The sequence below is a fragment of the Megalobrama amblycephala genome, linkage group LG1 (assembly GCF_018812025.1).
Source record: "Megalobrama amblycephala isolate DHTTF-2021 linkage group LG1, ASM1881202v1, whole genome shotgun sequence".
Taxonomy (NCBI): domain Eukaryota; kingdom Metazoa; phylum Chordata; class Actinopteri; order Cypriniformes; family Xenocyprididae; genus Megalobrama; species Megalobrama amblycephala.
This window is the reverse complement of record NC_063044.1, coordinates 8,577,431-8,592,343: the sequence shown is the minus strand read 5'-3', so window position 1 is coordinate 8,592,343 and position 14,913 is coordinate 8,577,431. Positions and strand designations below refer to the sequence as shown.

At 38.4% G+C, this 14,913-nt stretch overlaps 1 protein-coding gene across 1 annotated transcript; it reads right to left on the bottom strand.

The window, feature by feature from the left end:
* Positions 1-11,257: 11,257 nt before the first annotated feature.
* Positions 11,258-13,725, bottom strand: LOC125243304 (gastrula zinc finger protein XlCGF8.2DB-like). The gene has a single exon (XM_048152828.1). It carries the CDS (start codon positions 13,493-13,495, stop codon positions 12,353-12,355), a length of 1,143 nt encoding a protein of 380 aa, XP_048008785.1. The 5' UTR covers positions 13,496-13,725; the 3' UTR covers positions 11,258-12,352.
* Positions 13,726-14,913: the final 1,188 nt, after the last annotated feature.

Genomic DNA, 14,913 nt, shown 5'->3' with positions numbered 1-14,913 from the left:
TTAATAATGGATTATAATTTTTAATTTATGTATTTATTGAAATTTTTAATGAATTGTATTTATGTATGTATCTAAACTTATATTAATTGTATGTATTATGTATATATTGAAATTCAGTTATTTTTAATTAAATTTATTGTATCTATGTATTGAAATGAAATTGTTTTAATTAATTATTTATTATAATGCATTGAAATGAACAAATTTTTAGTTAACCATATATTATTAATATATGAATTTATAAACATTATATGCACTAGTATGAATTGTATTTATTACGATAATTGATGTATTGAAACTAACTTTTTTTTCCCCCATTAAAACCTAACCCTAATTGACTGATTCTTTTATTAATTTTATTATTGGTATTAGTGAAAATGAATCTGCATTGTTAATCCTTTTGATCTTTTATTTAAAAAATTACAAAAATCCAACCGTATATTGGAGAATAAGTATTTTAAATGGGGGAAAAATCTCGGATATTAAATGTGTAACTATAGCTATAGTAAAATGTCTCCCTTGACTGTATGTGATATTATTTCCATATCATGTTGTGAACTTGTAACAAATAGTATAAATTTACGGAGATATGGGCATTTAATGTCAAAATATAGGCCTACATGTATTTAATCATTGCAAATCCTTGAACAAGTGAAACATACATTTAAGCCAATGAGACATTTAACAACAGAAGGTGTATACGGCGAGTGTATGATATTTCTGTCGTGATGGGGTGAACGAATATATATTTATATATTTATATTAAGTGTTTATCTGCTATAGGCTATTGAATCTGTTCACGTCTTTCACATTTTATCATTAAAGTTTTTTTGCATTTGTCAAAGATATGTATCGTATTCATATTAAATAAATATTAATTAATAAAACTTATTCATTTTGTTTTCAGCGATGAAAAGACAGGTTTTTCTGCAGAAAGGCTATGATATGTGCTTATAATCGTTAAGTGTTTTAAGATGATTATTTGTTTTTTGCTTGTTTTTATTTTATTATGAGCAGTTTTTAAATATGTTTTAACCTATTATTTTAGAAATGTTTTTTAAATATCTTATTTGTTTTCATACAGAGAAACACGTTTCACTTGTTCAAGGCTTTTTTTAAATGGTTATTTTATTTGACATTAAATAGCCTACGTTACATAATCTAAGTATTATTTGTAACAATTTTGAACATGAAGGAAATAATACGATCAAATATACAGTCAAATGTTATACATTTATTAATATATGTTTGAATTAATACAAAAAAACTTAAGGACACAGATTTATTTATTTACTTAAGTATTATTTGGGACGTGGAGGAAAACAATTTAAAATAAAAACGGCGTATAGTTGTAGCCTATATCCTCGCAGTATACACGACTGTGTTTGTATCCATTCATTGACATTAAGCATAGGCTGTTTTAAAATTGTGCTCTTTGTACATCATGATATCTTATGGATATTATGTGAACAGAAAAGTAACTTTATTTAAAAGTATTGTTATTAAATATTGTAGATATCAATCTGATCAAAATCCACGTAAAAACAACTTATATTTAACAAAAGAAAATGACATGTATGGGTAGCGCAAATATGACTGTTAAGCCCCGCCCCTCACTTCCGTTCTGTGGCTGCGGTTCTGAAACTGTGGTGCTGCGAGTCTGCAGCTGGATACTGCTGGGACAATCAGCTCTTGAAGCTCCGCCCTTCTCAGCTCATTTGCATTTAAAGGGCACACACTGAAACAGTATGTTTACACGTAACCCCAAAAAGTGGCAATTTTAACATGCTATAAAAAATTATCAGTGGGGTATTTTGAGATAAAACTTCACATTACACACTCTGGGGACATGAGAGACTTATTTTAAATTTAAAGCTCATCACAGGCGTGCAGCAAACTATCGTGCAATGACGTCATGACACAGGTATGCCAAATTACTGCACAAAACATTTATCTTCTCATAAATACAAATAAATTAAATATTTTGCAGTGTTGAAAAAAATAATATAAAACAATTTTATAATGAATTGAAGAAAATGTACAACATAACTCATATTCAATATATTCAATATAGCACACTCTCCCCTACAGGAAAAGATGTTGTCCCGACATCTAATAATGTCTTTATACTCTGCTGTTTTCTGTTAAACATCTGTTTTTCTTTTACACACACAGTGACATTTCACACTTTTTTCGCATTTGTATACTCAGTCACCTTTCCTTTATAATGACACTTCAAGTTCACATTTACCAGCAGTCCTTGTCAACTGTTCATGGTCTTTCTTGACTCGAATGCAAGAGATTATGCCCCGTCTTTAAAACATTCTAGTTCAGGGCTTTCATTCAGTGTCCAAGAGAAAACAAAACACCAAAGCCCATTTCAGTGCACAAAAACATTCAAGTTCCAGGCTGATGCCATATAGAAAAATGCAAAAAGTATGATTCAAAGTCACTGCAAAATGTAAAAAAAAAAAAAAAAAAAATTTAAGTGTTCACTCAGTGTTCTTATAGGTCTTGCAAATTCAGTCCATGTCCTGTTGACCTACAAACAGTTCAGTTTGTGTATGTGTATGCAAAAGTTCATTGTTTTGTTCTTTCACAGTCTATAGGAACAAATGGTGTGTATGTGCGTGCAACAGTTAATTGTCTTTCACCAGTTCTTTCACAGTCCATAGGAACAATTAATGTGTGTTTTATTGCAATTTCAGTTTCAGTTCGAGCTTAATAAACAGAAGGTGATCTCAGGTAAGGAAACGCCACTGGCACCCAAGGGTAAATGTAGGTGTCCACATGTTAGGAAGGTGTGGATCATACCCAGGGCCTGTTACTCCTGACTGTAAGTGATGAATAACTATATGTCCTTGTCTTCCTTTTGAGTTCTTATGATCTCTTCCTTTGACAGGGGTCTTACTGATGCTGAACTGATCTCTGCACATGTTGGTGAACCCTGGCAAGCAACAGCGAAGGACCATGGTATACCAGATTCAGATTGGACTTCCATTGCCTGTATCATGGCTCCTATATAATCTGACGAAAGCTCCTCTGTGTACTCTGGCATGGTTCTCTCTGAGACTGTGGTTAGTCTGGATAATGCGTCAGTGTCAATGTTTTCCTTCCCTGGTCGATACCGAATAGTGAAGTGGAAATCAGCCTTTTGCTTCCAACTTGGCGGATGTCAAAACATAGGTATGGGGATTATTGTCACTGTACACTGTAAATGTGGGCACATAGTAAAGGTAATCCCTAAATTTCTCTGTGATAGTCATTTGAGAGCCAAGAATTCCAATTTTTCACTGTGCATATGGTAATTCTGTTCAGCTGCTGTCAATGTTCTTGATCCATAGGAAATAACTCTTAATTTTCCATCTTGATGTTGATAGAGGACAGCTCCCAGTCCCAGATTTGACATGTCGGTGTGCAGTACAAAGGGCTTGGTGAAGTCTGGGAACCCCAGCACAGGTGGCTTTACTAGACAATCAATTAGTTTTTCGAGCATTTCCGTATGTTGCTCCGTCCACTCAATCAGCTGACTTGATGGAACTACATGACTAATGAGGTACGTCCCTCTTTTACATTTACCTTTTGTTTGTACCTTGTTTTTGTCATTTTTCAGCAGATCATACAGAGGGCAAGCAATTCTTGAGAGGTCTTTAAATGTAAGGCCGGTAGTAGCTTAGCAAGCCTAAGATCTTCCTCAATTCTCAAACGGTGGTGGATCTCTTGTCCTTCATTGCTGTCATTGCTATAGTATCTGCTGGATCCATCCTCCTCCCTTCCTTTGAAACTATCCTTTCCAAGTAGCGGACCTCATCTTTGAACAACTCAAATTATTTTGGTTTCAATTTCACTCCATGTGACTGCAACCACTGTAAGACTTCCCTTACAGTCTCAACAAAGGATTATGTGAAGACTAAGATGTCGTCCAGGTAGGGTACACATATGTCATCTCTTAGTCCTTCCAAGCATCCTTCCATTAACTGCTGGAATGCAGCAGGCGCATTCATGAGTCCGAAGGGGATACGGACCCATTCATACAACCCCTATGGTGTACTAAAGGCTGTCAATGGTCTGCCTTCTGGTGACAAAACCTTGATGGTATGACTTCCCTTTGTCTAACAAAGAGAAACATTTATTTCCTCCCAAGCCTTCCAGTATGTCCTGTACTCTTGGAATCGGTTGGCAGTCAGGCAGTTTTCCTGTTGAGGTCTCTGTAATCAATGCACAATCTCAGACTGCCATCTTTTTTCTGACATACACAACTGGGGACAAATAAGGCGAATGAGATTTTTCAATCCACCCCTGGGCGATCAAATCATAAAGATAATCTTTCATTTCTTGGTACAATGGCTTTGGAACAGATCTATACATTCGCACAACAGGTATCTGATCTGTTAAACTGATGCTCAACTGTAGGTCTTTGACACACCCAATGTCCTTGTCTGCTTTTGAAAAGGAATGACATTCCTCTCGCAGCATTTGTCTGACTTTCTGTTGCTGTTCCAGAGACAAATGACTCACATCCACAGGTGGGTCCCACACACCTTTACTGCTAGCCTCACACTCACTTGTTGGCTTCTGTAGGGTCTGCACAGGATCAAAATCCAGCTGGCCCACCATAAACTGTGTTTAAGCCTCAACTCATTGAACTTTTGTTTGTAAATATCACATTGGCTCCGGCCTGGCGGACACTAATGGCACACGGGACACGTTTTATGGCTATTTCGATAGATTCCTGAACATCTCCCTCGTGACTTCAAAGGACCGCGGCCACCTCGGATCGAATTACTGCAAGCCATGCGCTCACATACCAGACAGCCCCAGAAGCGAATATACATGCACGCACCCACAGAGACACACACACAAACACGCATGAAGATTGTATGTACAAATATGATTGTACCTGCAAATATGAATGTATCCACTGTTGTATTTCAAATTGCATATATGTGACCAGTCACGGAAAGTAGGGACACAAGTCGGTTCTGGGGCATTTTGAGTTATTCACAGATTCTGAAAGTGTAGTCTCCAAGCTTTCCAACGATGTGTAACACATGGAAATCTGATAATATTTGGAGAAGTTGTGGCCATTTGAAGGTAGGCACTGAAAAAAGCTCAAAGGGCAGAAAAATAACTTCTAGTTTTGCAGTTCTCGCCTGTTCTCACCTGCTGGGAGTGACAATAGGGCTCATTTACATCTCATTTAGATAAGCCATACCCCCTGTAAAGCTGCATGGTTGCAAAGCAACGACAGACGCAACGGGAAAAATCGGACCGCATACTATTAATAATAATGATAATGTGCATTGTAAATGTCAGTAATTTATCTTTTTTGACATTAGGACTTTTTGAACAGGATTCCGTGATAACCGTATAGTCCTGGTTTAGACCTCAGTTAGTGGTTAGACCTGGTTTGAGTCAAAGGATTAAAAAAATCCTGTACATTAAACTCTTCAATAAATACTTTTACTTTTGACTTATAACGCACGTTTTACGGCTACGGATACTTTATACTTTTACTTACGTAGGAATTTAATCTGATACATTTACTATTACATTAGTAAATCCTTGTTAAGAAGTAGTAAGTGGCTAAAATTATTAGCGTCACATTCAATTCAAGAATAGTAAGGTTTAAATGAGCGAAGTCATTCACACCAGTCAATTCAAGCAGTTGAAGCGTTATTCAAATAACAGCAGATGCTAATATTACCATCTAAAAGCCCATTATAGTAATGGGGGTTTTTGGCAAGTGATACGATGCTAACGATTACAATCAAAACAACAGTCCTGAGCTAGCTAATAACAAAAGACACATGAGATAACGTGTAGCCTACGTGTTCTTAGAATGAACACAAAACGACAAACGTTGATGTTTATGGAAACTCACCCCATAAGAAACAGAAAAGATCTCATTGCCTCCAATGAAATAAGTCGTTCGGGCACACTTTCTCTTTGTCGGGGTCTTCTTTGTGGATGTAACCATCTCAGAAGTTTGCACTATGCGTCTGTTTGCCTCTAAATGTCCAATAATTTGCATGTCCTGCCACTCTTTTTTCCGCAGCTAAAGAATCCAGCCATATGTTGTACTTCAAAACATTTTCGGTGTAACGGCCACGTTTCAGCTCGTCTGCGATATTCTTTGCGGCGTCCATCGTCATTAAATTTTGATATCAGCTAGAGCCGGCCAGAGCGCTGCATAAATAAGTAGCCACGCTTCCCTTGGAGGGCGGCGGCAATAACAAAAGTAACAAAAGCCGGCGTATCCGATTCCAGTATGGAAATACAAACAGACAATGACACGCCCCTACTGCGAGATAGAATCCCAGAAAAACAAGCCGATTTCAACCTCAAAATGTACGCTAAACCAATACTGCTATATAAAACACTGAGATGCTTCTTCGTGATCTCAACTAACAGATTCTGCAAAAAAACGAAAATCACCAATTTTGAAAAAAAACCGCTTCTTTCTCAGTTTGCTCAATAGTAGTGCTGCCGACTTGTGTCCCTGGTTTCCGTGACGGGTCACATATGTATCCCTAGTGTAGAAGCTTAGCTGTAGTTGTGTTAGTGTCATTGTAACGATAAAATTGGAGTATAAACTATAACTTCCTTTTTATGCTTTTCCCCACCTGACAAGTTTGGTTTCGTTGTAAAGCTCTCTTTATGCCTCATTCAACAATGTATGTCACTTTACTGTAAAATGCATTGTTTTATTTTAATGGTACTGTAAAGGAAATACACTCCGTTCTGATACTCCATAAATTATGCAAATCGAGCCACAAGACAAGACAAAGAAAGGTTTTGCCCGCCAAATATTACACACATATTATTGGCGGACGGTCCCAAGGAGGCGTTCTGGTTGTTGTCCTTAAAACACAATGACATGCGTCTCCTCATTGCACAAGCTTCCTGTCGTCAAGCCTTTGCCATCCTCCATCACCTAGGAGACGGACTCCCTTCTTTATTTTCTGGTTATATTACTCTTCAGTTTAAACCTTGTTTGAAAAACCCGCCGAAGAACACCCTCCTGAAAAAGGACGAATTACCAAACCGAGCGCTCTGAAACTCTAAAACGACAGCACCCAAACCTATATGCAAGTATTAACTTCTTTAAGATTTGTGTACTGAGTTTCTTTGCTGGCTCTCAAAGGGTTAACTGTTTGTAATTTGCCACTGTTTCGATCACCTCTGTTTTCTTGACTTTACTTTCGTTTTCTATATATATATGTGGTACTTGTGTCTATTTAGCCGTATAACCTTTGTATTATCAGTTTTGTATATTAAATACATTATATTCATGCTTGATTGTTCTGCTGCTCATTCAGAAAACCCAAGTCACTTCTTCGTTTTGATCAGGCTACACTGCTTTACGCTTTGATGCTATAATAGGAATTTATCTTTGTGGCCAGAGAATAACATTCTTTTTATAATAGTCTGTGAGGAAACTAACGGTTTGCTGGACAAACTAGGATAGTTTCTCTAAACAACTATTAAACTAGAACTGATCATATATGTAATTGATTATAATTCGTTGCAATTAATTCACAATATATGCGCATAATTCCCTCTTGGGTCGATATATGTATAATAATTGATCATACGGCTTTATGATTTATTATATTCATATATTTCACCCACGAATTGATTAAATACTTGTAATATCACTAAAGATTCATTACACTTCACACTTTCATTAACACAGGCTGTGGTTACATAAGATGATGTTGTCGCTGGTAACACTAACTTAATTGTTTGTACTGTCCCAAGTTCAATCTTTCCCATCAGGAGGATGTCATAGTCGGTCACATTCTGGAAACTGATTTGGATCACAGGTCGGCTGCCCTTTTCAAGAGTGTTTGAAGAGGTTCCAGTCCATCATGGTGCTGTGGACTGACAAGTTGGTTCAAACAACATGACACTATCCTGCTTATCCTGCATACATGGCACTTTTACTTGACACTTGACTTGCATGATAGCATGTTTTGGCACATTGACATGATCTTTTGTCAGCTTAACAAAGTACTCGGCTGTCACCAAGTTAATGAAGGTTCAGATTTTACTTCTCCTCAAACTTTGAAAAGCACATCTTACAGTCTTGTTCAAGAGCCCTGCTCAATTGTATGGTGATCGGCTTGAACAACTGCTGGCCTTTTAGAACCAGTACAGGAATGACTAATTCTTTCATTTTGTTTGCAGGAGGAGCCAACCTGAGCGTGATTTCAACCCATCCTTCGTAGGGCATGTTGGAACCATTGGCTGTGACAAGATTCAAGTTGTCTGTGGCCTCTGTCGCTTCGGAAACATCTCATACCTTTACTCCAGGTATGTACTGATCCTTCTACTGTCAATCTACAATGCACACTTGGGATCCTGTGTCCCACAATGCCTCTGTTTTGTGTCTGTCTAGGTAACATATTACTAAGCATTGTTTACCGACCAGGGAAGTCACAGGCGAATGTTTGTTGACTTGACACTCAAAGAAATTAAATTACACTCAAAGGGGATGATCTCTGGCCGTATTTCAACACTTTCAAAACACTGATTTGGATGTGGAGGGGACAATTTCACTTGCTGGGTTACTCCCTGTCCTGTAGTGGCAACCCGTCCCTGTTTAACTGAACTCTACTCTGTGACCAGGTACCTCTCTCCTTGCAACCTACCAGAAAGTGTTCATTGCTGCCACAGCGGTAACAATGGGTGCACAGATCAGTAGATCTTGCTTGCTGACAATGAAAACTGAGGGGCGTGGCAGGTGGTACGGCTGGAAATATTGGGGCTGCTGAGTTGTTAGGTATGGCTGTGACTCTGCATGAAACTGTTGCGGATAGAACCCTTGAGCTGCGTAATAAGATGATTGGGTTGGCTGGACATACTGCGTTGCCGTTGGACTCACCCGCCGTCGATATTGTTGTGGTGTGAAATGAGGAGCATGAAATGGATACTGCTGTTGTTCACCTCCATTTTCATTTGACCTCCGGACCTGGTTTTGTGGCACCTGATTCCCTTCTGAGATGGACTGATGGGCTGCTCTTAGAGGTAAGACATCACTGTTGACAGCACAGCATTGTTGCGGCAGAGGTGAGGGTTGCTGCATTGATTCCTTTTTCTGCATGACTTCTTCATTTAAACTTTTTAAATGTGACATCAAATAAAATTTTGGCTGCTTTTGCTTGCCTTTTGTTTGCGGAGTTGTTTCACTTAACTGAGTAACATTCAAGTTGGCACTTCGTTCATTCGTTCGTTCCATTTCATTTACTCTGTCTCTCAGCCTCGTGGGAGCATGCTACATTCAACTTTTCCAACATCGTCTTGTCTGTGACTCTGGTGTCTGTCAGGTACGGTTGGAGATCACCCTGTATACGGTCAGTTTGTAGCCCCGTTAACACAGTATGAAGAAACATATTTTGTACAAGTGCTGGGTCATATTTCAAACCTGACTCAGGTTCACATTTCAAAAGAGGATTTTCTTCCTCAAGTCAAGCACAAGTATGAGGAAACTTTGAGGTGTTTCTTTTGCACGTTGCAACGTTCATCTCATCATCCGTAGAGTCAAATCTGTGTTTCCTTCCAAGTAGCTACGTAGTTGAAGGCCTGGTGTAATGGCCCGAATAACTGCATTGACTATTTCTTGTTCTGGATAACCCTTATTCAATCCACTTTCAATTTGACGTGCCAGACTTGAAAAGGTTAATCTTTCTCTTTGACCAGGCTCTCCGATATATCCTGAAAACTATCTGATACAGCCGATATCATTTGTCCCTGTGAGGGCAGTGAAGAGTTAACCGGCTCTCTAGGACCGAACTTGCCTACCCCTGTGTTAACTGTTTCTGCAATTTTCTGGAGCACGCTCCCAAGAATTTCACTCTTCAAGGCACATGTGCTGTGGTCATGTGACAATAAAACTGACTTGACTTGACTTGACAAAAAAGTCTCTTGGAGCAAAAGCTCAAACCGAACAGGAAGTCAGGTATTTTGAATTAACTTGCCATTTTTTGCCATTTCCAGACATTGTACTTTAACAAACTCCTCCTAGAGCTTTAACCAGATCAATGTCATATTTGGTCAGTCTAATCTAAAGGCCTTCACAACGTTAAATTGTGAAGATCTAGAGTTTTTGCTGAAGGGCATGTCTGTGGTGGCCTGACAAGGTTTGATGTTTCGTCATGAAACAGGAAGCTGTTGCAACTCAGGTATACAATGTCCGATCTGCCCCAAACTGTTTTATTAGAGTCCTAGCCTAAAGATATCAACTTGGCAATATTCAGTTACAGTCATAGCGCCACCTGCGGGCTGCAGGAAATGACATGTTTTACATTGTGATTAACTCCTCATAGAGATTTAACCAAATCAGTATCAAATGTTATCAGTCTAATCTTAAGACCTTGGTGATGTTACTTTACAAAGAGTTTTCGTTGAAGGGCGTGTCTGTGGCGGCCTGACAAAGTCCAATGTTTCACCATGAAGGAGGAAGCTGTTGTAACTCAGGCATACCATGTCTGATCTGCTCCAAACTTCACATGTGTGATAAGAGTCCTGGCCTAAAGACATCTTTATGACAATATTCAGTTAGTCGTAGCGCCACTTGCTGGCAACAGGAAATGGCATGCTTTACATGTAACTCACCACCAGAAACACATTTCAATATGCCACAAAGTATCAAACATGCGAGACACGTTAAATCATGCAACACTTGGCTAAGTGCTAATGTATGCGATTAATGCCACAAAACAGGAAGTTGTTGTAACTCAGGCATACAATGTCCAATCTGCTCCAAACTTAACATGTTTGATAATATTTCTGGCCTGAACACATCGATATCACAATATTCGGTTACGGTCAAACGCCACCTGTTGGCAGCAGGAAGTGTGCTACTTTGCCATAATTCTCCTGTATTTACTTGCTTATATGAATGTCGTCCACTATTCACTCTTTTCCTAAGGCCAACGGGTGGCGGTTAGCCCGGGTGCGAGGGCCCTTTCAGCGCTGCTTGCAGCTTTAATTAACATTACATTTGCGACTCGCGAGTATGACTCTCACTCGGCTTGTGAATGAGTATAACTTGCACACAGCCACTTTTCACAAGCTTCTATGGGTTTGATTTTGGTTGTCATTTGTTGAAATAAATACAAAAAAAAACAAAAAAAAACAGTGTGTCGTGTCTGTCTGCTGAATGCCCATTCGATTCTCCATGGCCATATGGGAAAGTGAATATTTACAGTTAGATTTACACCCTACCAACAAAGAAATGGATCGACTTCAGTCAGCTTGTTGAACACATTTATTTATTTGGACATTTTCTACCACATGATGGGTGAAGTAGCAGCGCATGACACTGTTCTCATGGTAACCAGATCAACATTGTAAACAGAATTCTATAAAACTGTAGTGAAAACACCAAATTATCATTCAATGGGATAAATATCTTCTCTTTCCTGCAGACGATACCATGAAGAATGTTAATATTTAACCAAGTCAAAAACAAAAAAAAGTAAACAGGTTCCATATTCATTTCAGTATTAGCAGACACAAGATGCTATATAAGGTGACAACTTTTAAAGTAAAAAAAAAAAAAAAAACGATACTGTTATGTAAATGATAAAAGCTCTTTGTGGTTTCTTGGTTTGATAGAAATGAGCAACCGTAAATGATGCAAAAAATAGGAATTTTGAGTTTTTGATAGGATTCCTATATAGTAAATTACTCTTTGCTCTCCTGCTGCATTTTGCATGCAGCAATGACGTCATGTGCAAACAACCTATAGAGAAGGCATCACTGCGAGAGTTTTACACTTTTAACATTTAAGAGGCTGTGGTGTTGACCTAGATTTATTGTAATACTGAGCTGTTCAATTTTGATTTTAGAAAATAATGAATTAAACAAATACATTTCTTATTTTCACTGGCATTTCTGAACTAGTGCATCTTCCAAACCTAAATTCAGTAAAAAACTTAAGTACTGTTAAAGCACTGTTAAGGTCTCAGATACTCCAAGACCTTTACCCAAGTTGTATTAGAATTGGTGATTTGTAACTTGTAATGGAGTCATTTTTGCTGTAAGGTATCTGTACTTTTACTCAAGTTTTGTTTTCAGGTACTCTTTACACCTCTGCTCTTTCCACAGTGACGACTTCTAAAAGAGTTCTCTCTCGAGTGAATTTTCATGTGGCCCTTAAGGTAACCTATAAATCTGAAACTCTTTCCACACTAATCACATGTGTATGGCTTCTCTTCAGTACTCTCCAGTGTGAATATTCATGTGTCCCCTAAGGCTTTTTCGTTTTTATCCGAATTTATTTAAATGTCATTTTGGTGATCAAAGATGAGTTTTAAATAAAATATTTGACCAAAGGGGGACTTTAAGGCTTTTCTCCAGTGTGAGCACTCATGTGGGCTGTAAGGCTTTTTTTCCAACTGAAACTCTTTCCACACTCTTGACAGGTGTAAGGCTTTTCTCCAGTGTGAATTATCATGTGGGCTGTAAGGTATCCTGTCTCATTAAAACTCTTTCCACATTGTTGGCAGGTGTAAGGCTTTTCTCCAGTGTGAGTTCTCATGTGGACTTTAAGGTGTCCTTTTTGACTGAAACTCTTTCCACATTGCTGGCAGGTGAAAGGTTTCTCTCCAGTGTGAATTCTTATGTGGACTTCAAGCTTTCCTTTTCCACTGAAACTCTTTCCACACTGTTGGCAGGTGAATTGGCTCAGTCCAGTGTGAATTCTCATGTGGACTATAAGGCCTTCTTTTTGACTAAAACTCTGTCCACACTCTTGACAGGTGAATGGGCTTTCTCCAGTGTGAGTTCTCGTGTGGGCTGTAAGGCTTTCTTTTCGATTGAAACTCTTTCCACACTCTTGACAGGTATGAGGCTTTTCTCCAGTGTGAGTTCTCATGTGGGCTGTAAGGCTTCCTTTGTCACGGAAACTATTTCCACACTGTTGGCAGATGTAAGGCTTTTCTCCAGTGTGAATTCTCATGTGGATTTCAAGGCTTCCTTTTCGATTGAATCTCATTCCACACTGTTGGCAGGTAAATGGGCTCTCATTAATGTGAATTCTCATGTGGCCGTTAAGGTTTCCTTTTTGTGTGAAACTCTTTCCACATTGTTGGCAGGTGTAAGCCTTCTCTCCAGTGTGAACTCTCATGTGGGCTGTAAGGCTTCCTTTTTGACTGAATCTCTGTCCACACTGTTGGCAGGTGTAAGGCTTTTCTCCAGTGTGAATTCTCATGTGGACTTTAAGCATGTCTTTACGTATGAAACTCTGTCCACATTGTTGGCAGGTGTAAGGCTTTTCTCCAGTGTGAACTCTCAAGTGGACTTGAAGGTTTCTATGTTGACTAAAAGTCTTTCCACACTGTTGGCAGGAGAAATAACTTCTAGTTTGTGTCTTTTGAGCTCCTTTTTGTGAAGAAACCCGTGTTGATTTTTCTCCAGTCGTCAAATTATAATGTTTTTTCTCTTCTTTTTCATTAGGTTCAAGACTCGCCCCTCTCAGTGCCATTAGGTCTAGAGCAAAAATAGACAAAACAATTTAGACATTTAAAGCATCAAAACCAACAACATGTATGATCTATACCAGGGGTCTCAATCTTAAATTGGCAAGGGGCCGTTGCTGTGATTGACACCTCATAGGAGGGCCATTTTAACATTCAAGCACAAGAAAGCACAAAATTTCTGAAAAACTACTTTCCTTTGCATTATTTCTCATTTACTTCAAATTTCATTACTAAAATATTTTTGCCATACTTAAAAAAATGTAAACAGCACTGTCTATCATTGTTACATACAGTATTAGTTTTTAACATTTGCAAATATTTTCCCTTTATTTTAGCTTACATTACATCAAAATCTTGCACTGATCAACACTGTACTGAACTAATGTAATACCTGAATACATTTGTACACTATTGCATTTCTTGCCAGACACCTGCAGTGCTTCTGCTCACACAGCTGAGCCACAATTGCCCTAGATGCTGTTTGAGCATCTGTAACGTTTATTGGTAGCGTCGGACATGTTTCGTGGTTTAAATCGATGTTCGCGACTTGAGTGCTTTTACTATAATTTAGGCAATCATGTTCATAAAAGAAGCGTCGTGGTCGCAAAGCACCTGTGATGTGGCGTGCTTGTTTTTCCAGGCGCAGAGCGGGATTTTATTTCTTTATTTCCATATAAATATATCTAGTACTAGTAGAGCTAATGCAAGGAGTACAAAACTATTTTTCTTTTGCTGAAACGTCCTAGTCATCATGGAGAGTGCAGCTAATGGTTGCATAGCAACAACAAACGTCACGGGAGTGAAAGCGCTTTGGAAAGAAGGAGAAAGCGGAGAAAGGAGAAGGAGGCATGGGCACTTATGTGAAGCGATATGTTTATGTAATCTGTATGAAAAAAGAGCACTGTCAGAAGTCCATGATTCAGCTCATTATCCGCTAATGCGGCCACACCCACGGAGGGAACGCTATTCAGACGCAAATTCTGAGGCAATACATGTATACATCGTCTCAATCGTGTATTTATTGTCTTGAAAAGTGTTTTGCATAGCCATAGTTAGCGATCTCTGGCCTCTGTTAGTTTGGTTAGTTCCTGGATTGTCATATGGCTTATTCTTCTTTAGAATAATTTGTGGACTAAAAATGCACAGAGAGCGCCCTCCGGCTGCAAGCATGAATTGAAAACACAGTATCCAGCACTCACAGTGATGACAATAAATATTGAATAAATATTACTCCTCTGTATAGAAAATTGACATAAACATATGAGAATCCATCAATATTTCTCCAAATGTGCATGCTTTTAAGCTAAAAGCCTATATGAAATGCCATAGAGGTAACATAATTGTTCAGACACTTTGCATCACAGAAATACATTATAAAGTATATAATAGAATACCATTATTTTAAACTGTAATATTTCACAGT